Here is a 21,761-nt window from a genome sequence, read left to right on the forward strand (position 1 = left end):
GGCGGGGCGGGGCGGGGCGGGGCGGGCGGCGACCGCCCAGCACCCTTTGGCCAGCAGAGGGCGATGTGGCGGACGCCTCGATGTGTCTGCTCAGGGGCAGAACTGAGATTTGGGCCGCGGGCAGGCGTGGGGGGAAATGATCCTGCGCGAACTTGTGACTTGTTTGTGAAGGGCAAAGACCGGGCATGAAACTCAGGGACCCTCTCCTTCCCTGTCCCTTCTGGTTCCCTCTGCGATGAGCCACTGCAGAGGAACCAGCTTAGCAAGACTCAGTAGGAGCTCGAGATTGGACCATGGTTTATTGAGGATCTACTGTGTGCTGAGCACGAGCTGAGTGCTCCCACAAGCAGGATCTCCAGGTAAGAGGCTGTAATTTGGGCCCTGGCACACCTTCCTGCACTCAGACGGAAGCACCGGTGCTCTGCTCTCACCAAAGCCTCTTTCCATCCCTGACCACTGGCCGTTAAGCGGGCCCCTGTCACTCCACTTCCCGCCTCAGACCTTCACCCCCTCAGGCATTTTCCAGCCTCTGGAGAGCTGCTGCGTTTGGAGTCCCAGGAGGAGCCTCTTTGCTCCCAAATCCAGCAGAGATAAAATCTGTCATGGGGAGGACTGACTCCTGGGCTGAGCGGGTTCCAGTAACCAGAAGACGCAAAATTGCCGGGAAGTAAACTGCCCTGTGATCATCTGAGAACCTGACAGGTCCCTCTCACTTTCTGTTTTCACCAGTTTCACTTCCTGGTTCTCCTTCAGGCCTTGCACAACTCAGGGAGCCAGGCCTGGGAAAATGCCACGGTGCACGCAAGCCGCCCCTGGGTGGGGGCGGGGGGGGGGTGCTGGGTCATTTGCAGCGGGAGGGAAGGAGGCTGTGTTTTTGTCACCTCCTGTGGAGAATGGTGGGTCCTTCCCTGCCCCAAGGGCTGAGAGGCCAGGTCTTCTGAGCTTGGGACTGTCCTCATCCCTAGCCTGAGCCCTCCCACCCCACAAACCTGAGGCTCTACCTCCCATCCACCAGCCCAGGCTTTGGGGTAACCTCTCCATCACATGGACATACACGCTTGACGTTGCCAAATACTGAACATTCCATGTGTTTCTCCACAGCCATCAGGTTCTTCTTAGACACACACGGTCTGGGGTCTGGCCAAGACTGTGGGGCTGGGCCAGGGACCAGTGGAGAGCAGGAACCTCGGTGCTGCAGGCTTGCTGGCTGGAGCCAAATTTCTTCTGAGCCTCGGAGGCCCTGCAGGAAGCCGGCCCTCAGCCCTTCTCAGTCCTGGACAGAGAAGGCTAAGCCACAGAGTGGGGTGAGCGGCCAGCTTGCCTGCCCAAGGATGGCGGCTGGTTTAAGGCAGGAACTGGAGCTTGTAGAATTAGTCTAGGAGGCCCTTCAGGCACTCCTGGCCTCAGATAAAGTTCTTTTCAAATCCCCATCTGGAAGCAAATTGCCAGGGGCTGGGGGGCAAAAGGAGCAGAAGGGACTGATGAACTGAGCTCTGACACCGGCTGAAATTTCAAAGAAACCTCACAGGACATCAGGACTGTGGGACAGTGAAGGTCCTGGGACAGTGAAGGCCTCATTCTTGTCACGTAGAGCAATTACCTAGGACCAGAACCTGGGTCTCCTGACTCCCAACTGAGTCTTTCCCCAGCTATGCTGGGCTTCTGAAAGCCAAGCTTTCAGTTAGTCCGAAAGTCCTGGGCCTCACCCGTCTGACCTGCTACCTCTGCACTGTCCTCTGACCCTGCCACACCTGCAGCAGGACTCCCTGGGTGGAACACCCTAATAAGGCAGCTAGGATGGAGGTGGGGGAGGGGCCCAGGATCTGGGCCCCAGCTCTCCCAGATGGTTGGCGGCTGGTGCTCAGCTGGTGGGGTCTTGTCCCGGAGACAGAGGCCCCAGGCCTCATAGAGCTGAGATAGAAACCCACACAGAGAAAATGACGGGCCCTGGGTGTCTGTTGGGCTTGTGCCAGAGGCTGAGACCTGGCAGGGCAGGATGTCTACTGAAGGCTGGACAAGGCCCTGTGTCACCCGGGCAGGTCTGGTGGGGCAATGGGGTTAACTGAGGGCAGGGGGTAAAGTGCAGGCCTAGGCTCCAAGCCCGGGGACTGGGATTCCCTGGCCTGGCCACCCTGGCTCTGGGGCCTCTTTTGCATCCTATCCTGGGGGTAGTAGGGGCTGTGCCCTAGGGCGTGAGGGTGGGGAGAGAGCCAGGCGTCAGGGAGCCTGCTGCTCTGCGCGGGCCAGACGGCGGGGGATCGGGTTTCAGCCCAGCTGTATTTTTGGCTGGATGAGCCGGCAGGCGGGCACAGCGGCCCAGAGAGGGGCACCCTCCTCCCCAGCACGCGTACTCATGCCACCTCTACCCAGACAGGGCACCCACCGTCTGCCACCCACCCCACACGCACTGCAGGTACAGGGGAGTCAGGCTTCAGGCCTGTGGCTAGCGAATCACTTTGGGCTTCTCGAGACCGTTGCTGAGTTTCTGTAGTGTCTTCTTGATCCGCAGAGCCGTGAGGCGGGCAGAAGGGTTGGGGTACCAGCACTCCCGCATCATCTGAGCCAGGCCTGAGAGGACCTGTGGGGTGGGGTGGGGTGGGGGGGCAGGGAGAGGCAGAGGGGAGGAATCAGAGACACAGATCAGGGAAGATGAAAAGGAGGTGGTGAAAAGGGGGCAGCGCCCAAATGGGGGGACATTAAGCGGTACAGAAAGGACCGGATGGGGGAAATAAGAGCATCGAGGAAGGGCAGAGGAAAGACAGAGTGGTAAGAAAGGGAACGGAGGGCAGGAGAGGAGAAAGACGAAAAGATGGAAGGGGAAGACAGCAGAGTGACGCGGGGTGGAAGGTGGCAGGCGGGACAGAAAGAGAGCTGTAACTCAGCCCTTCAGGGGCACTCAGGCCCCCTTCGGTGAAGAGTGTCTGGGGAACACCTTACTCCCACCCACCCCCCCACCTCCACCAAGATCCGAGGAAGGGGAGACGTGCGAGCCTCAGAGCCTCCACGTGCCCCGTGCGGCTGGACTCCAGTGCAGAGAGAGGGACTCCCTGGCAGGGCCCCGTGGATACTGGAGGAGGGTCCAGGAGGAGCCCATCCCAGGAAGCTGAGTGGTCTGAGACTGAACGAGCAGCACCTCTGCCTCAGAACTCAAGCTGGTTCCCGACAGGGAGTGTATGTGATGTGTGTGTGCACAGCACTGCCTATGCGTGGCTTTTTATGGATACGCATGTTGTGCAGAAACACGTGTCTATGTACATGTATGTATATACATGCATATTCATTCCTTCAATAAACATTTGTTGGGCATTCTGAGCCAGGCACTGTGATAGATAGCTGAGATACAAGGCAGCGAAGGAGACGTGTTCTTTGTCTTCACAGGGCCAACCGTCTGGCATATATGTGCATGCATATGTATCTGTGAGTATATGTTTATGTAGAAGCATGTGCATGCCTGTATGTGTTTACATACACATGTGCCTGTGTCTTATATATGTATGTGGAGTGTTTAGAGAAAAAAACGAAAACAAACAGCAACAACAAAAACTCCACAGCAAGAAATGTGGCAGAGAGACTCTGCCTTTTCAGGCAAAATGGAGGGTTCTGAAAATCCAACATTTCAGGGGTCCACAGGCCACGGATGTGGGAGGTCAGAGTACCCCCCGGACGGACCCTGGAATCCACCCTCCAGAATCGATCCAGGTGAACAGAGACCTTAGGCACAAGTTCCCGGGGCCAAAAGTCCTAGCTGTGAGCCACCGCCCCATGCCATCCCAGCCCCCGGGGAAGCCTCACCGGGTCTGCGGTCAGCCGGTTGGGGATGGTGGGGGTCTGCTGATCAACACACACCACCTTCTTCATGTCCTCAAAGCTGGGATCATTGGGCACCACGTCATAGAAGGGTGGCCTGTAGTCCTCCACGATGCCTGAGGATGGGGGGGGGGGGACAGTCACTCGGCACCCCAAGAAGGCCCCACGCCACCCCGAGGAGACGCTTGCCCATCTTCTGTTCCACGGTCCGGAAAACCAGGTGTCTGACCCATGCTACCCCTGAGAGGGATGCTATGACATAATTGATACGTGCACCAATAATAATTACTGCTAATTTTGCACTCGCCATGTGCCAGGCATTGTGCTATAAACACTTCAATGCTTCTTTTGGTTAGCCTTCACGACAACCCAACGCGATGGGTATTATCATTACCCCTATTTTACAGATGAAGAAACCGATGCTCAGAGGCGTTGAGCCCCAGGTGACACAGCTAGTAAGGGTAGAGTCAAGATTTAAACTCACCTTGGGGCACCTGGGTGGCTCACTCAGTTAAGTGTCTGACATCGGCTCGGGTCACGATCTCATGGTTTGTGAGTTCCAGCCCCCGAATCAGGCTTCACGCAGACAGTGTGGAGCCTGCTTGAGACTGTCTCTCTATCCCGCTCGCTCTCTGCCCCTCCCCCACTCATGTTTGCCCTCTCTCTCAAAATAAATACATAAACTATATAAAAGTATTTTAAAAAGAAAAAGACTTGAACTCGTCTCATTGGATTGCCAGGCCAGACCTTGTTTCAGTCTTTCCGTGGCTGCCTCCTGCCCGGGGTCTGGGCACTGCTCCCAGGCCCCAACCATCACAGATGCCCGATAAAAACGTTTACTGGGCACGTTCCCTGTGCCAGGCCCGGTCCTAACTGCACTGCATTAAATCTTCACAACAACCCTCTGAGTGAGTCGTGCTATTAGCTCCACTTTATGAACGATGTAATTGAGGCCAGAGAGGTTAAGACACTTGTCTGAGATCACACAGGCAGTGAGTGACCGAGCTAAGATTCAAGCCCAGGAAGTCTCACCAAAGCCTGTGCTCTTGACCTCCAAGCTATACTTAAGAGAGAGAAGCTGGCCTGCTGCGGGGTGCGGAGGGACGTGGCACAAGGAGAAAGGGATCTTCACCTGGCTCTAAGTAACACCCACCCCCTCTCAGACACGGCACAGGCCTCGCTGACCCCTTAGCGGGCAGTACTACCTCTCCTCACTGTCCCTGAGGAGGAGCCTTCTGAAAATGATGCCTGTGGAGCTGCAGACAGCGCAGGCAGAAGAGGCCAGACCTAGACAAGGCGCCCCGGGCCCCCCTGCTTCCCAGCCTGAGGCTGGGGGCCGTGGCCACACAGCCGCAACCTCAGGAGGGCCCGCGCCAGCTGTTCTCTCCGTGGCGGGCTTCCAGGCTGGCCCCTGCGCCTCTCGAGCCCTAATCAGTGCTGCGCAGAGGCCTGAGCGTGTCTAATGGGCCTTTAATCAGTGCCGGGGCTGACACCAGATTACAGTGTTTATAATGCGCCACGAATCTGTGTGGGGCTGACAGAGCTTCCCTCCGCCCCAGGAGCCTGCGGTCAGCCTCCCTGCAGCCCTGGCCGGTCCAGCCTTCTCGTCCTGCCTGCAGCCTGGCCCAGGGGGTCTCGGCTCCTTCCAGGTGCCCCCTTCCCCAACCCTAGTGTTCAGAGCCTACTCTGGGAGTGTACGTCTGAAGGGGCAGGAATCTGAGCCCCTCCAGAGTCTCCCAGAGGGACTGGCTACACTCTGGCCTCTCTCTACCAGTCAGCGCTGAGGGTAAAAGAAGGCTGGCATGGGGCTGGCTCCTAGCGGATGCTCAGGAAATGAGAATGTCCCTGTCCCCAAGGAACGGAGCTCAAGTTATATCCTGAGGTTGGCCCCAACCTGTCAGGACCTCCAGCAATCCCTCCCCACAGACAGCCTCCACAAAGACTGACAAGCCTCCCCACCTGGTCCAGGGCTGCAGGGCACCAGCCACAGGTCTGCCCCAGCAAGGCTGAGGTCCCTCCAACTGTTCCTAGCCCCTCCAAAGGCGCCCATGTGTGATAATGAGGCAGCAATAAGCAGGCAGTGCAGACACTATTATATCCTGCATTTTTATAGCAAAGAAACCAAGGACCAAAGAGGTTTAAGTAGCCCAGTGATAAAGAGCACTAGCCCCAGAGTCATATTGGCCTGGTTTCAGAACCCGATGCTGCCTCTAGCCAGCTGAGATTCTGTACCTCAGTACCCTCATCTGTGAAATGGGGATGATACCACGTCAGGTATTCGTTATTACAATAAATTGCTGCTAATATTTACTGAGCCCCAGAATACCTCCAGATACTGTCCTAGGATTATCTCAATTAGAAACTATTAAAAAAATTGTTTTAATGTTTACTTATTTAGAGAGAGAAAGAGTACGTGAGCAGGGGGAGGGGCAGAGAGAGAGAGACTCCCAAGCAGGGCACAGAGCCCGGCTCGGGGCTTGAACTCATGAACCGTGAGATCATGACCTGAGCCGAAAACAAAAGTCGGGCACCTAACTGACTGAGCCACCCGGGCGCCAATACTAGAAACTATTTTTATTCTCATCTCCAAATGAAATGGAGGCACAGAGAGGTTAAGTAACCTGCCCATGGTCATAATCAGGAACTGAACCCAGGCAGTCTGATTCCCAGCCCATGCCCTTAACCGCTAAGTGATACTACCTCCTGCCAACACACGATGATTAAAGATCATCCGTGCATATAGCAAGGCACGTGGCACATATTTAAGCTCAATAAAAGTTAGCTGCTATCACTTATCCAAGATTTCACAGCCAGACTCATAGATTTGCAGAGCCACACCTTAAACGGTCACTCAACACGACCCTCATGCCACGGGCACCAGCAATGGCAGGAAGCCCCTGTCTCCTGCCTGTCTGCTTGTCTATCCACCTGCCCCATCCCTCTTTCTCCACCCTGTGCGGGGTGGGCCCTCACCATTGACAATGGTCCGACGGGCGATCTCCCATAGCACTAGGCCAAAGGCCCAGATGTCTGTCCACTTGTAGGACTCGAAGCAGTCAGTGCGGATCTGCTCTTCCAGCACCTCGGGGGCCATGTACCGCTTGGTGCCCACTCGTGGGTTGTTTCCGATGTCCAGGTAATCACTACCCTGGGAGTGCATCACAGCCAGGCCTGTGGGTACCAGGCCTGTCACTCCTGCCGCTCGCCCAAGCCCACAGAGTGGCCCCGGAGGTTGGGGTGCGGGGGGCAAGGTGGGGATGGAGAGAGATGGTGAGACATAGAGTAGCGGGCAAATGGAGACCTGCCCTGCGGTGGGCTGGGAGACAGCAGCCACCGGGAGAACCACCTGCCCCGGTTATATTCTGCTCGTGTAGCTCTCCTAGGTGCCCAAGGACCCAGAGAGACGTGAGTAGGCAAGGCAGGTGTAATTATGCCCGTTTCGCAGAGCAGAACCCCAAGGCCCGGTGAGGGGAGCCATGCAGTCAGTGAAGCCAGGATGAGAACCCAGGTTCCTGGAGCCCTGCCCCTTTCTCCCAACTCCTGGAGCCAGAGCGGTATGCCGGAAGGAGTCTGGGCTTGCAAAGCGTCAAGGCAGCTTGTGGGGCTCTCGCACAGGTGAAATGAGACAACACACATGCCTGGAGGGATTAAAGCGCCCATCAGTAGTTGAGTCGTCGCCACACTCGGGAACAGGCAAAGGCAGAGAACCTAGTGAGGGGGAGGGTGCTCCAACCCCGCGCCCCGCGAAGGGCCCGCCCTACCCGGGCAGCTCACCCAGGTCGGCAATGCAGCACTGGAGGTTGCTCTTGACCAACACGTTGCGGCTTTTGAGATCCCGGTGGGCGATGGCCGGTTTGCCCTGAGTGCCGAAGATCTCCACGTGCAAGTGTGCCAGGCCGCAGGCGGCCGATACAGCCAGCCTCAGGGCCAGCTGGGGCTCCAGCGTCTGCCTCTGCAGAAAGTCATAGAGTGACCCATGCTCGTGGTAGTGCGTGATGAGCCACAGCTGCGTGCTCGAATTGCGGGAAGTCATGTCCGAGGCGATAAAGCCTGTGGGCAGAGGGTTGGGTGGCTCAGGCAAGGGGCTAGGGATAAGGGAGGCCGGACTGATTGGGTCAGGGCAAAGCTGGGGCTGGGGCTGGGGTGGAGGCAGGTCTGGCTTAGGTCAGAGATGAAGATGGGGTCAGCAGTTGCGGCTGAGGGCTGACGGGAGTCCTTCAGGACTAGGTCGGTTGTCCTGAGGCCCGGGGACTCCAGCCTGGAGTGGGGGGGGGGGGTGTGCTGAGAACCCCAGCCTGGCTTAGCATTCCCCGCTTGCCTAGAATGTTGTCGTGTCTGAGCAGCACCGTATTGTAGATCTCTGTCTCCCGGAACCAGGACTGTTCATCCCTTGAAGAGAAGATCTTGATGGCCACGCTCTCACCATGCCACAGGCCGCGCCACACCTCGCCGTAGCGACCCTTTCCTGATCCGATGGCCAGAGGGGTGGGAGAGGGTCACATACTGTGCGCACACAGCCCCTGGGCTTGGGAATCCCCAGAAGAGCCCCCCATCTTCATTCTGCACTGACCCCAATTGCAGAACCTCTAATGTTTATGTTTAACTTAATCCGGGCCCACCCTCGTTAGCCTTGTTCCTGCCAGCACCTACAAAAGGATCTAGCCCTGAACCATCTCCAAGCCACTCCCTGCCCAGCAGAATTCCCATTTGGACCCAGGCCTGGTCCTGCCTCAGAGGTCCAGACTCAGAGGCCAAGAGCTTGCTCACTCCTGTGCGCTCATGGGAGCCCTTGGTCCAATCGCCCAGGCTCACCCACTGCTCACCTACACACTCCACCAGGGCCACCTGCCGCGCCACTGTCCTCTGCACCAGGAAGGGCAGTCCTGAGCCACTGCCCGTGGTGCAGTCACTGTCCAGGAGATCCTGGGGGTACAGAGAGGCCACTGAGAGGCTGCCCCCACCTGGCCCAGCCCATTTCTTCCTCCTTAAGCTGGGCCCCCGCTGCTGTGTCCCTACAGGCTCCTCCCTTGCCCAGCGGCATCTCCCCCCCACCCCCCACCCTGACTCAGATCTCTGGGTGTCTGTGACTGAGTCTTTCTCAGCTCCTGTCTGGCTCCTATCTGATTCTCTGGCTCTCATCTACCCAACCCCCACCCCCGGGGTCCCAGGCACCCCCAGGCTTGTACCCCCAGCATGCTGTCCCCCTGCTCCGACGCCTTCAGGATGAGGCTGGACTCGCCCAGCTCACTGTGCAGACCCCTCTTCTTCTCCCGCCTCCGCCGCCGGACATGCCACAGGCCCAGGGCAGCCAGGGCCACCAGGACCAATAAGGCCAGCACAGGGCCCAGGATCAGAGGCAGCTGGCCGTCTACTTTCGGCTGTTCTGGAGGAGTCGGGGTGGCTGGTGGAGGGGGCGGAGAGGACACTGAGGCCCAGCTTCCACCAAGCCAGATTCCCCCCGCATTTGGCCACTCTGCCAGGTATATCCCAGGGTCCTTCCTCCCCCACCCTCCTGGCCAGAGCAGGAGCTGGAAGCTGGGCAGGGAGGACAGGGACTAAGAAGACAGGGAGGGGTTGCTGGGGTGGCTGCACGTACTCTTCAGCGCCAGAGACACGTTGTGGTTGCACAGGGGGCTGTAGCAGCAGTAGTGGTTGACGAACTCGGTGGGACGCCCCTTGCATAGCTCCTCGTGCAGGCTCCCACAGCCCCGATGCTCCTGGGGTTGTCCGCCCTCCTCCCGCACCAGCACTACTATGCACCAGGCCCCCTGGCAGGTGGGCCCCCTGCAGGTTGGACTCTCACACGTGCAGGTCACCAGCGGGCCGCGGGAGGGCTTCACAGGGTCTCCTGCGAGACACAGCGGAGGCTCAGCCACTCTGGGCCCAACTCCTAGGCAGAGCCTAACAGCCATGCCTGTCCCACTGCCCCTCCCTTCTGACCTCTCAAACACACCCGCTGAGACCTTGGTCCTTCAGTCCCATCCTTAGATTATCCTCCCCTCCAGAACCTGACCCCCCAGACACTAGGAGAACCAGGCTTCTGTCCCCTCCCTGATCCTAAGACCTTCCCTCCCAGTTCTAGGCCCAGCCCTGGCCCCAGCCCCAACCCTGAGGGGTCTCCCAGGTGCCCCCTGCCAATGTCCTCACGCTCTGCACCCCCAGGTGGAGGTTCTCACCGTGGAGGCCGGTACAGCACCAACCTGTGGGTTTGGATCAGGAGGACAGCAAAGAAGGGTTGGGGTAGCTGGGCATTTAGTCTAACTGAGCCTGCCTCCCACTCTCCAGCCAAGCTCCTAGGTGCCCCCCTCTCCCCAGCTCCTCAAATTCAGCCCCAGCAAGAGCTGAACCTAGCCAGACCTTTCTCTATCCAGGACCCTGTCCCCTACCTGCTTCCCTAGTACTTACCCTGGGTCAAGCCCAAGGCCATCAGTAGCATCAGAAAGCCTCTCCTGAGGGAGTCCAAGGTCATGGTCCCTGGAGAAGAGAGGGGGTACAGCAACATCTATGAAATGTGATCCCCTTGGTGTTCTCAGCCACTAACTGTGGGTCCCTCCCACCTAGAGGAAATCACTGGGAGTTTGGGGGGGGCACAGGGAGGCCTCCTCCCTACTCCCTGTGTCTGGCTTTGGGGTGGGGCCTGCAGGGGAAGTCCTGGTTCACTTCCCCATGGAAACCATCCTGTTAGGGGTAAAGGGTAGAGAGCCATATTTAAGTGACAGAGAGCTTGGGGGACTCCTATTTACCCCTGCTCCTGAGTTCAGATGGGAGGGCACAGAGGGCACAGGGCCAGGGTGGAAGGAGAGTGTTTTTAGCAGTACCCCCCACTCCTGTCCTCTGCCTCTTACCCACCCCTTTCCCGGTGCCACCATCCCCCTAGCCCTGGCTGCCTCAAACATAAACAGGCTCCTGTCTTCACTTCCTGCCATTCAGGGTCCCGCCAAACTGGGAACAGGAATCAAGATTGTTTAGATTGGGGTCTGGATAGAACAGGCAGGAGTCACGCACAGCAGGGAGGGAGCTCAGGGCTATTCTCAGGGCAGGCTGGGGTGGCTACAAGGTCTGGAGGAGCCACACGGGGCTGGGACACCCCGTGACAGAATTCTAGGGGGATACCTTGTGAACCACAAAACCCAGCTCCTTATTTTAGAGAAGATGGAGATTAGGCCTCAGACAGGGCAGGAGACTTGTCCAAGGTCAGACAGGACTCAGTGGCAGCACCAGGAGTGCGACCCAAGTGTCCAGACTCCCAGTCCAGTGCTTTCCCCACTCTGTCTCCCAATCCAGGCGACAGCCGAGGTCTGAGCCCTCAGGGCGGTAACAACCATACAAACTTGGACAGCGATGGCTCAGGCCAGGTATGAGGAAACCTGTCTACAATCTCACCAGAGCATAAGATGCCCTCTCTTGAGCCATTCCCTGGCCGCCTTCCTCCTCTCTCCTTGCTGTCCTGGGAAAGGGTGGGGGTAGGGCCATTGACGTGGGAGGGGAAGTGAAACATACTTAGACACTGAATGTTTGACCTTCCACGGCCAGTTAAGGTTGAACTTTTCCAGAAGTTTGGTAGAGAATGTTAAGGAAGTAATTCTGATTGGGGCGCCTGGGTGGCTCAGTCGGTTAAGTGTCCAACTTCAGCTCAGGTCATGATCTCGCGGTCCATGAGTTCAAGCCCCTCACTGGGCTCTGTGCTGACAGCTCGGAGCCTGGAGCCTGCTTCCGATTCTGTGTCTCCCTCTCTCTCTCTCTGCCCCTCCCCCACTCACACTGTTTCTCTCACGCGCAAAAATGAATAAATGTTAAAAATATTTAAAAAAAAAAAAGGAAGTAATTCTGATCTAGGATAGTCCCCAACTCAGGTCCCAAACCAACTTGTGCTTCAGAAGCCACCTCCTTCTTCATTTCTCAAAGGCTTAGAACTAGAAGAGAAGGATGGATGCTGAAGCAAGAAGGACTGAGGTCAGACAGCAAGAAGGACTTCCTGAGTGGTGGAGAGTGTGCAGGTGTGTGCCTGGGGTTCCAGTCCCCAGGAGCAGCTACCATCAGGCTGGGGCGGGCGGGGGGGGGCGCTGGGGTGGAGGGGGTCTTTTGGCATAACACAGTGAGGCTGGCAGGGCTGGATGTATGGCCACATGGGCTTCAGAAGGGCCATAGTCTAAGAATGGTACCAAATGAAGATCCATGGTACTGAGGCTCCCAGGGCAGGATGGCTGGGGCGGGGGGAGGGGGGGGGAAAGGAGGGAGGGGGGGTTCATGGGCCTCTCTGGCTGGTGGCAGCTCTAGCCTTCCTGCCTGGGCTTCCTCTGCCCCAGAGGCCCAGGGCTGGGGGAGGAAACGGAGCCCTGGGCTGCTGCAGCTGTGTCCCCAGCCTCTGCCTGACCTCCTGTCTCTCGCCCCTCCCGGCAGGCAGTGATGACTCTGGCAAGCACTCTGCAGGGGGACCGGTGGCTGGAGAAGGACCCCCAGACAAGCTGAATTTACCCACTGGGGCAGGGGTGGGAAGCCATCTGTGGAAGCCTTTTCTTGCCCAAAAAGCAGCTAAGGACAAGGTACGGGGCAGGAAGGAAAGGGTGGATAGCGATCAGGATAAAATCTCCTCTCCCGAAGCTTCCACTTCTCTGACAATGCCCCACCGTACCCTCTTACCTACTTGATTATGCATCAGGATACCCTGGAAGTGCACATTCTTTGGTCACACCCACACTCCAAATTCTGATTCAGTCCATCCCGGGACCAGCAAGAAACTTGCATTTTAAAACGTCTCCAGGTAATTCTGACCCGTTTGCATGGGTCTACCCCTTGAGAAATGTGTCCTACACAGTGCTAAACCTGCTGTATGTGTTTTCATTTCTCTGTGCAGGGAGGGCCCTGCTGGGTGAGTGGGAGCAGAGTGCAGAGGACAGGGACTCTCAGTCCCACCAGGCACTCCCCCCCCACCAACTAGAGAAGGGACAGACTAGTGAAACCTCAAAGCCAGGGACTTGGAGACGCTGCAGAGGGAGGGTGGAGTGAGGGCTTTGTTCTCAAGCCTCCCAGGCTCAACAATGGTACAGGGAGGGCCTGACAACATTTGCAGACTCCGCTTCTGGTCTTATCCTGGGAATGTAGTGGAGTAAAATTGTGACTCTCTAGCTTTTGTTTTGTTTTTTGTTTCTTTAACGCCTCCTTTTAATTTTTTCTTTTCTTTTATGTTAGAGACAGAGCACAAGCAGGGCAGAGGGGCAGAGGGAGAAAAAGAATCTTCAGCAGGCTCCACACTCAGCGTGGAGCGGGACACGGGGCTCGATTCCACAACCCTGGGAGCACAGCCTGAGCCGAAATCAAGAGTTGGACGCTCAACTGAATGAGCCACCCTGTGACTCTCTAGCTTTTAACTGGGCCCGGCACAAAGCTAAGTACAGAGAGTGCTGAGTCCTGCCAGTCCAAACTCAGAATGACCCTGATTGCCCAGAGACCTGACTCTAGCACAGACAGGCTCCTGGGGACTCGTAGTATCCCTTCACTTCTTTTTTTTTTTTAATTTTTTTATTTTTGAGAGAGAGCACAAAGGGAGGAGGGACAGAAAGAGAGGGAGACACAGGATCTGAAGTAGACTCCACGCTCCGAGCTGTCAGCACAGAGCCCGACACGGGGCTTGAACTCACGAACCATGAGATCGTGACCCCAGCCGAAGTCCGATGCCCAACCCACTAGGCCACCCAGGCGCCCCTCCCTTCACTTCAAAGCAAAACTTCCTGAAAGATCTCCTGCTGACAGAAGCATCACTGTTGTTGGCCAGAAATCACAAATGCCAAACTAACTTCAAACATTAACTGCCCACTGTGAAATCTTTAATAATAAGAACTAATCTTCTCTGAGTGCTGCTAAGTACTCAACTTTGATGGTTAATCTAATTTAACCCTCACAATGATCCAGTGGGGAAACTGAGGTTCAGGGATGTTAAGTTTCTTGCTCATCATCACCACGGGTGTCCCGATCATCTTGAGGACAGGAACATATTGCACGCTGCTGTTGTTACCACTGGGTGCCCGATGAGGGTTTGTTTAGATGGGAAGACGGAAATCATCTGCTTGCTGCAGGCTTAGTCTTAAGTTGGAGAACCAGAGAAGGGGTGCGCTCAGAAGGTGGTTATCGATCTGTTTCTCAGCGGCAGGACTGGCTCCGCACAGCAACAATTGTAACAGGGCTGGAAGAGCCTCACTCTGCAAATCAACAGGTCTTACCCACACAGCAGAGGGCTGAGCTACTCATACCAGGCTGCCCCTTACCGTACACAAAACACTTTCATCTACATCATTTCACTGGCCCTTCACCGCAGCGTGATGTAGCATCACCTGGATTTTAGGGTCTCAGACAGAAACCACAGGCGGCACAGTACAGCACCAGGGTCAGGATCAGGCAGACCTGGGTTCAAATCCTGCCTCTCCCACTTAGAACTACGAAGTTTGGGGCAAGTTACTTAAACTTTCTGAGGCTTAGGCTTCCCTACAAAAAAATGAAAATAACAAGTGTTCATTTCATAGGTATCATGTAGTAGAATTATTCAGCCGAGTACTAAGTGGCACACAGTGAGCATTTAACAAATGTTACCAAAAACCCAACAGCACCATTTACACCATCCACGGAGCTTTGGACAAGCGACTCAGGTCTGAACCTCTTTAGTTTTCAGTAGGATGGGCGAAATAAACCTCTTCTGCTAAACTGTGGCCAGGATTCCATGAGAAAAATACAGCTAAGCGTACATCTAAGAGCACTCAAATAAATGGTATCTATTTTTTGACAACCCCATGAGATGAGAGGACAGGCACTAGGACAAATGGGACCGTCAGGGATCAGAGAGGACAGACCCCGACTCAGCCAGAAGCTGCCACTAATAGAGAAAGTCAGTGCTATAGTCCACTATGCCCCTGTCCTTCAAGAAGAAATTGGGGGGGGGGGGGCAGCCCAGAGATGCGCTTAACAGCACTGGCCTCCAGGGCAGACTGAAAATCTGGGGTCCCAGCCTACAGGGAGAAAGGGAAACCCTCTGGCCTGGATCTCCAGGGAAGGCCATGGCATGGGGATTATCTGACCCTGCAGGGTTGGAGGTGAGGTCTGCAGGACGGAATTATCCTTAAGCAAGAACCGCAAAAGCTGGCCTGGGAAAGGTGGGCTTCAAGGGGAGGCTCAACACGGTTGCAAGTAGACACTCCCTCCCAGGTCAAGGCACGCGACCCCTTCCCTGTGAAGCAGAGCAAGAATCCTTCTGCCCCTTTTACAGATGAGGAGAGGAGACAGAGAAGTGACTGGCCCAGGGGCCAGAAGTTTTCTGATTCCCAGCCCAGGTTTGGCCCAGCCCGCTCCAGGGTCGTGGGCAGATGTGCGGGGAAGGCCAGGGGCAGCTTGCCTTAGTGGGGAGCTGGGACTGACCCTACGGCGACCTCTGTGAGGCGTCCTCTGGGATCCGCCCCGAGAAGGGCCCGTTCGGGCTCGGGGTCGGGCCGTCCGCGGACCTGGACTCACCTCTGGACCCGCCCTGCGGGCGGCGGGCCGGGCGCCTCTCCTCCCAGCGGCGGACGCGGTGGCACAGCGAGCGCTGGACGGCGGGCCCGGGTCGTCCGCGGCCCCGGACGGCGCTGGGGCCCGGGCGGGGCTCGCTCGGCGCGGACGGCGCGGCGGCCTCCCGGGACTGGGAAAGGGGCTGGAGCAAAAAATGTTTCTTATTCCAGCGTCTTCCTGCCTGGCCCGGCTCCACCACTCCCTCCTAATAAACCGTTTCCTATTGCCCAGCTAGCCGACGGGCCGCCCGCTCGCCCCTCGCTGGGGCCGCAGGACCCGGACCCTCCCCCGCGCGGCTCCCAGACCCCGAGGCCAACCGCCCGCCTCGCCCGCCTCGGCCGCCCCCGCCCCGAGATCGTGGCGGCGCCCCCGCCCCGAGCCTCCCACATCCGCCTCCCCGAGGGGGCGGGCCTTGGACTCGGGCCGCGGGGGGTCTCGCGGGGTGGCCAGGCCAGGAGCCGCGGGGGGCCAGAGCCGAGGTGGGAGGCACGGTCTGAGGGCCGGTAGCGGAGACGATGGACAGGGAGGCGCCCTCTCCCGCTCCGAGACGCGGAGGGGGCGACCTGGAATCGGGACTGGAAGGGGGGCACCGAGGGAAGAACCGCGAGGAGAGGGGGAAGGGGAGGTAACTTACCTGTCCTTCACCCACCCTCGGCCCCTAGTCCTAGGCCTACTAGGCTCAGAGCAGCGAGGGCAGGGTTTGGGGCTGGCAGGGTCCGAAATATTTTGGCCCCGCCCTCTCCACCCTCGACCCCCCGCCCTCGAGGACTCCCCCCGCCCTCGAGGACTCCCGACTCGGTCCGAATCCTTCAGCCTCCTCCCTCTGGCCCCTTCAACCCCTCTTGTTCACTCCCCTCTTCCGCAGCCTCCCTCCGCTCAGCACAGGGTGAAGAGGCCCAGCTCGGGCTGCTCTGGGTCAGCGGTGGGAAGAGTGAGGCCCTCCGGCCACAGCACAGCCCAGTGACAAGCACTCCTCTCCCCACAATGCCAGGCCAGAATTGGAAGGAGAGGCTGGGAACTGCCTTCGACTGCCCCCTTCCAGGAGGCCCCTCACCCCACCAAATGGAGATGGGGACTGGAGCCTACGTCGTCGTCGTCCTCAGGGCACTGATGGGACAAGGCAGACAAAGAGTTGCAGAGGGGAACAGAATGGCTTCTCCCCCAGAGAGAAACTTGCTCTCTGTCCTGATTCCCTCGCATAGGCTCAGAGTACTGACGTCATCGCCTTGCTTTGCTCCAACCACTGTGAGCACCCTGAAGGCAGGACTTCATTTCTAGCCTCCTAGTTACCCACAAAGACCCTGCAGTCTGGGAATCCAGGCTAGCTGCGTACCTCTCCGTGCCTCACTCCCCCATCTGCTAAATGGGCACAGTCAACAGTGCCAGCCTCATAGGGTTGTTGTGAGAATGAAGGCAAATGATGCTTATCTCAGTGCACAGCAAAAAATGCTGGCTGGCTGTGCCTGCCACAGGGTGGACCCTCAGTGACAGTGTTCAATGAATAAATGAAAAGGCTGGGGAGACAGTAGCCTGGGGGCCAAGGTGGAAAGAGTAGGTATTGGAAGCAGAAGCGGACCTCTAAGGTGCCTTCCTCTGTGAAGATTGTGTAAAATGGGCCAGGGACCCTCCCGCCCACCCCACCCCACCCCACCCCACCCCGGGGGCTCCCACCCCAGCCTTTGCTGGGAATAGAGGCTGGGGGAGACATCAGCTCAAGGCTCCGACCGACATCGGTTGTTGACTGACCTCACTTCCTCTGCTGAAACCCTCCCCAGCCCCGACCCCACAGCTGCTTCACAACTTGTGAGCATTGTGAATTGCAGAGCCAAGGCACACCCAGATTTCAGTGTCAGGACCGAGCTGAGTCCTGCAGCCAATAGGAAGTACTATGGGATTACGGTATCTGCTCTTTCAGATTATAGCGGCCACTTCGGAGTGTGGCCTCGTGTCCATCTATCACACCCACTCTTCCCCCCCCCCGCCGCCCACTCCGACCCTGCCCTGCATTGGCTTCTGATAAACTTCTGCCAATCCCAGCCCCTGGATTTCTGTTCTGGGCGGTGGAAATGGGGGCTTCCCTGAGGGAAGCATTCGGTCTGAGACACTCAGCGGGACGGAAACAGTGAGATGGCTAGGGCTGAGTCGCTGGTGAGAGCCGCTGGGGATGGGGGCGGGGCGGGGGGGGCGTGTTATCTAGGAAGGGGTCAAGTTTGGAGGAGGAGGACGGGTGCCCAATGGGGCAATGGGGAACGGGCTGTCAGTCTGTGCTAGAGTCCCCCAACCTCTCCAGAGCACTGAGCCCTCTGGCCCCTGACTGGTGCTCACTAGAGCTTCTTGTGAACCCACCCATGCCACAGCACACGGAAAACCTGGGGAAGGCATCGGAGGAGGGACACAGAGTTGGAGAAAGCCCTGGAGAATCGGCCCAATGAGGAAAGGGAAAAGGAATTACAAACTGTGTCCAAGTCTACAAAATTAATTACTCAGAAGGACCAGCTGTTCCCCATATTCAGTGAGGACAGAACAAGAGGAAACAGGCTGAAAGGGCTGAGATCTGAATTTAGATATTTGGAAGGATTTCCCGATAGTGTGTGAAGCAGAGAGAGAGGCCTGGAGATCCTAGGAAGGGTATGTGGGGTGAATCTCAAGGAGATTCTCACCTGTGGAAGGCAGGTGACGTGGAGTCCAGCAGCCAGGCAGGAGATCGGACAACCTGCACTTTCAGAACCATCTACGAGTGTTGAGTTCACGTATCGCTTTTGACATGAAGGCAGGGCCAACTTCATGGGTATTCAACCTGTGCAGATACATAGGACCCCACGCTTGGCTTAATGCTCTGCTGTTGCCATCTTGAAACTCTTAGTAATGTTTGAACAAAGGGCCCCCGCGCGTTTTCATTTTGCACTGGGCCCCACAAATTATGTAGCCAGTTCTGCACCGGGATGAGTAGGAAGAAAAAGCAAGGGGTGGGGGAGGGGGAGGGTGGAATTAGCAGAGGATGAGCTGGGCTTTGTTTCATTCAAATTGCAGAGAGGGAGAGCGAGAGGAGCCAACCTAGGGAATCTTTCTAATGTAAGAGACATGGAAACAGCAGAACAGGGTTACACTACCGGAGGAGGAAGAACTGTGGGTCTCCTTTAGCAGGGAAGAGGGCCAGATACCTGTGAAGTCTGTGCATCAATTCAACACGGAGAAGAGAGTCTGAGCTTTGTGGGCTGGATGAAGCCCGAGTTTTGCCTGGAGTGGGAGGGAAAAGTGATCTCTCTAGGTCTCCTTCAGCTCTGAGCAGAAACACCATGTTGTCCTAAAAATAGCAGTAAACCAGGGGCCTTCTCTGGGCCTCAGTTTCCTCCTCTGTACACTGAGGGGTTTAAACCGGGTACTTCCAAAGTTCCTGCCCAGCTTCATATTATCTTGTTTGTCTCTGAGATTCAGAAAATGGTCTGATCTAAGGCCCGGTCATTACAGCTCAGGTAAAAAACGCCATGTGGCTGGTGTTAAAGTTGGGGGAGGGGAGGGCAGCCAGGGCCTACCCAGCACCTCAGGAAGAGGCTGGCAGACAGGGGCCAGATTGCCAGACTCGGAGGGACAGAGTCACCTTCCTTTTCCTTCCCACCTCCTCCAGGATGTCCCGTAGATGGGTTCATCCGCTCCTCGCCTATCCCTGAACCGTCAGGATGACTCATCTCAGGATGGAACCTCTTAAGAAAGGGTTGGCATGTCAGGGCAGCAGTCTGAGATCAGGCGGTGACCACACAATGCCTCAGGGGCAGTTGTCCTGCAGCCTGGGCTCTGCTGGGAAGCCTTCCAGCACCACCTCCACCTCGGCAGGCCGGCAACCTCTGGACTGCCCCTCCCCACTTGCGTCCTCAATGCTCTGACCCTTCCAGAAAACCGGCCCCACCACCGCGGGGAAAGAGTCCAGACTTGGACTTGGAGTGTGCACTCGAGCCTTTGTCTCCACAACCCGGGCAAGGCACGGACTGTTCCTCCTCTACCACGTTCTCAGCATAAAAGCAAACACTCTGCGAGGGTCCCCTACCAGCTCTAAAACCCACACAGATGTCCAGTTGTGCGCTAGAGGGAGGCCGAGCTGTGCGGGAGGAGAAAGAGCATGAACCAGAAGTCAGGAGATCAGAGGCTTGGCTGTGCGACGGGGGCCTCTGCTTCCCCACCTGCTCAAAGATGAGTAGGATGTGTTGCCTCGTCTACTGATAGGTACCTGAGGGCTTGTTATCCAGATGAATGTATAGCCACTGCAGATGACTTTGAACTATGAGGCCACCATTCTGGAAAAAAAAAAAAATTCAAAAAATTCCAAATAAGCACGGGGTGACATAAAGAAATGAGATCCTGGCAGAGGGACTTGATAACGAGAAGCAACTGTGCCCACCCCCGGCCCCTCTTGCTGGGGCTGACCCCCTTCCCAGAGTCTCCACTACTCCCTTCTCTGATGTTTACTGGGTAACTCTAAATGATACATTCGCACTGAGCTCTCTACATCTTTCCTCAGTTTTATTGAGGTATAATTGACAAGTCAAATTGTAAGGTATTTAAAGTGTTTATCAACATGATTTCATACACGTATACATTGTGCAAGGATTCTTCCCATCAAAATAACACATCAGGGGGCACCTGGGTGACTCAGCCGGTTGAGTGTCCGACTTGGGAGGCTCAGCGCATGATCTCGCTGTTCGTGGGTTCGAGCCCCGTGTCGGGCTCTGTGCTGACAACTAGCTCAGAGCCTGGAGCCTGTCTTTGGATTCTCTCTCTCTCTCAAAAATAAATAAAACATTAAAAAAATTAAATAAAAATAAATAAATAAACATTCAAAAAATAATAACACATCCATTACCCCCACATAGTTATCTCGTTGTTGTCGTTGTTGTTGTTGTTGTTGTTGTTGTTTTGGTGAATAGAACTTCAGTTCCATACTCTCCACTAATTTTATGCAATACGGTATTATCAACTGTAGTCACCATATTGTATGTTAGGTCCTCAGACCTCATTCATCTTCTAGCTGAAAGTTGTACCCTTTTACCAACCTCTCCCAATGTCTCCCTCCCCTCATCCCCGGCAACCACTTTTCTACCTGCGGTTTCTATGAGTTTGTCTGTTTTTGGATTTCACACATAAGTGACACCGTGTGGTATTTGTCTGTCTTCTGTCTCTAAACTCAAAAGCGTTGGGCATTTTTTTTTTTTTAAGATTGTATTTTTAAGTAATCTCTACACCCACGGTGGGACTTGAACTCACAACCCTGAGATCAAGAGTCGCACCCTCTACCGGCAGAGCCAGGCAGGCATTATCTTAAAGCTTCAGAATTTAGGCCATTTAGATTCTTTTCTTTTTCTCATTCTTCTAACTATTGATCATTATGTTATTATTTTGTAAATTTAAATAATACAACTTTAGTTCCTATTCTATCGGTATCAGATAGTGTCTTTTTTTTCCCCTACATGGTATCTCTTTTTTCTTTTTTTTTAATTTTTTTTTTTTTTTGGAGTTTATTCATTTTTGAGAGAGAGAGAGAGAGAGAGAGCAAGCAGAGGAGGGGCAGAGAGAGCAGGAAACCCAGAATCTGAAGCAGGCTCCAAGCTCTGAGCTGTCAGCACAGAGCCCAATGCAGGGCTTGAACCCACGAACCGTGAGATCATGACCTGAGCCAAAGTTGGATGCTTCACTGACTGAGTCACCCAGACTCCCCCACATACAGTATCTCTTGACTCTTCACTAATTAAGACTCTTCCCCCTTCCCTAAAGCTGCAATTTTGCTGCCATAAAGGAAGATACATCGTGCTGAGGTGAACATCTTATTATTGGGGGATGCCAGGTTGAAAGATCACTGGAGGTGTCCTGAAGGTCTGGCTGAGCATTTGGAATGGCAGCGGAGTTCCTAGAATCATCGAGACTTTTGCCCACCCTAAAGGAAAGCAGATCCCAAATTTGTGGGGTGAGGGTGGGCAGAGTTGCCCGGCCAGGGGATGGGGGCCTGGTAGGCTCTTGGGTGGTGCTGAGGGGACCCTTGCTGCCTGAGGAGAGAGTCTGAGGGGTTAAGGGGACCATCCCCAATGGGGAGGGCTTAGTATTTGAACAAGGAGGGGGTCCCCAGGATTTGAGAGCTGGTAATGGCCCCAGCTGGGAGAGATTGTTTGAAAGAGGGTCTGAGTGGCTGGGTGAGGCCGCAGGCCAGCGGGATTTCCTTCAGCTCCAGCCACGCGGGTGGGTGGGACCGGATCGCTGGAATTGGACACAGGAATCTGCCTTTGTTTCCAGCTGGAGGGGAAATACCATAAATCCTGCCCCTTTCCCACCCCTCTGGCATCCGTGCCCAGGCTCTGTCCTTGCAGGAGCAGACAGCCTAGTATGGAGGGCCCTCAGCAATCCCGGATTCCAGAGCCCCCCATCCACAGGCCCCTGCC

General features: G+C 56.1%; 1 protein-coding gene and 1 long non-coding RNA gene across 5 annotated transcripts; both read right to left on the bottom strand.

The window, feature by feature from the left end:
* Positions 1 to 2,258: 2,258 nt before the first annotated feature.
* On the bottom strand, positions 2,259 to 16,089 carry ACVRL1 (activin A receptor like type 1). 4 transcript variants are annotated; one of them, XM_058742720.1, is made up of 11 exons: positions 15,974 to 16,089; positions 15,304 to 15,481; positions 10,213 to 10,281; positions 9,404 to 9,655; positions 8,994 to 9,208; positions 8,631 to 8,730; positions 8,126 to 8,272; positions 7,582 to 7,857; positions 6,781 to 6,978; positions 3,793 to 3,923; positions 2,259 to 2,578 (listed from the first exon to the last, which is right to left on the bottom strand). In XM_058742720.1, exons 3-11 carry the CDS (start codon positions 10,274 to 10,276, stop codon positions 2,444 to 2,446), a joined length of 1,518 nt encoding a protein of 505 aa, XP_058598703.1. In that variant the 5' UTR covers positions 10,277 to 10,281; positions 15,304 to 15,481; positions 15,974 to 16,089; the 3' UTR covers positions 2,259 to 2,443. The 4 variants fall into 4 exon arrangements, with proteins under 4 accessions (XP_058598703.1, XP_058598702.1, XP_058598701.1 ...); XM_058742719.1 differs by lacking the exon at positions 15,974 to 16,089 and having other exon boundaries at positions 15,304 to 15,938; XM_058742718.1 differs by lacking the exons at positions 15,304 to 15,481; positions 15,974 to 16,089 and having other exon boundaries at positions 10,213 to 10,525.
* A 2,236-nt stretch (positions 16,090 to 18,325) lies between these two features.
* LOC131519581 (uncharacterized) lies at positions 18,326 to 20,807 on the bottom strand. Its single transcript, XR_009265706.1, has 3 exons — positions 19,975 to 20,807; positions 19,562 to 19,628; positions 18,326 to 18,576 (listed from the first exon to the last, which is right to left on the bottom strand). It is a non-coding gene; the product is annotated as an uncharacterized LOC131519581 (long non-coding RNA).
* Positions 20,808 to 21,761: the final 954 nt, after the last annotated feature.

Source organism: Neofelis nebulosa, chromosome 8 (assembly GCF_028018385.1).
Source record: "Neofelis nebulosa isolate mNeoNeb1 chromosome 8, mNeoNeb1.pri, whole genome shotgun sequence".
In the NCBI taxonomy this organism is placed as follows: Eukaryota; Metazoa; Chordata; class Mammalia; order Carnivora; family Felidae; genus Neofelis; species Neofelis nebulosa.

What these genes read in the sequence shown, in the direction of transcription:
- ACVRL1 (XM_058742718.1), bottom strand. Translation starts at nt 10,309, where the DNA reads ATGTTGCTGTACCCCCTCTCTTCTCCAGGGACCATGACCTTGGACTCC. An exon ending in CGTGTCTCTGGCGCTGAAGA is followed by an intron (nt 9,209 to 9,403) that starts GTACGTGCAGCC and finishes CCCCTCCACCAG; the next exon opens with CCACCCCGACTCCTCCAGAA. An exon ending in AGGGGGACAGCATGCTGGGG is followed by an intron (nt 8,731 to 8,993) that starts GTACAAGCCTGG and finishes CTGTACCCCCAG; the next exon opens with GATCTCCTGGACAGTGACTG.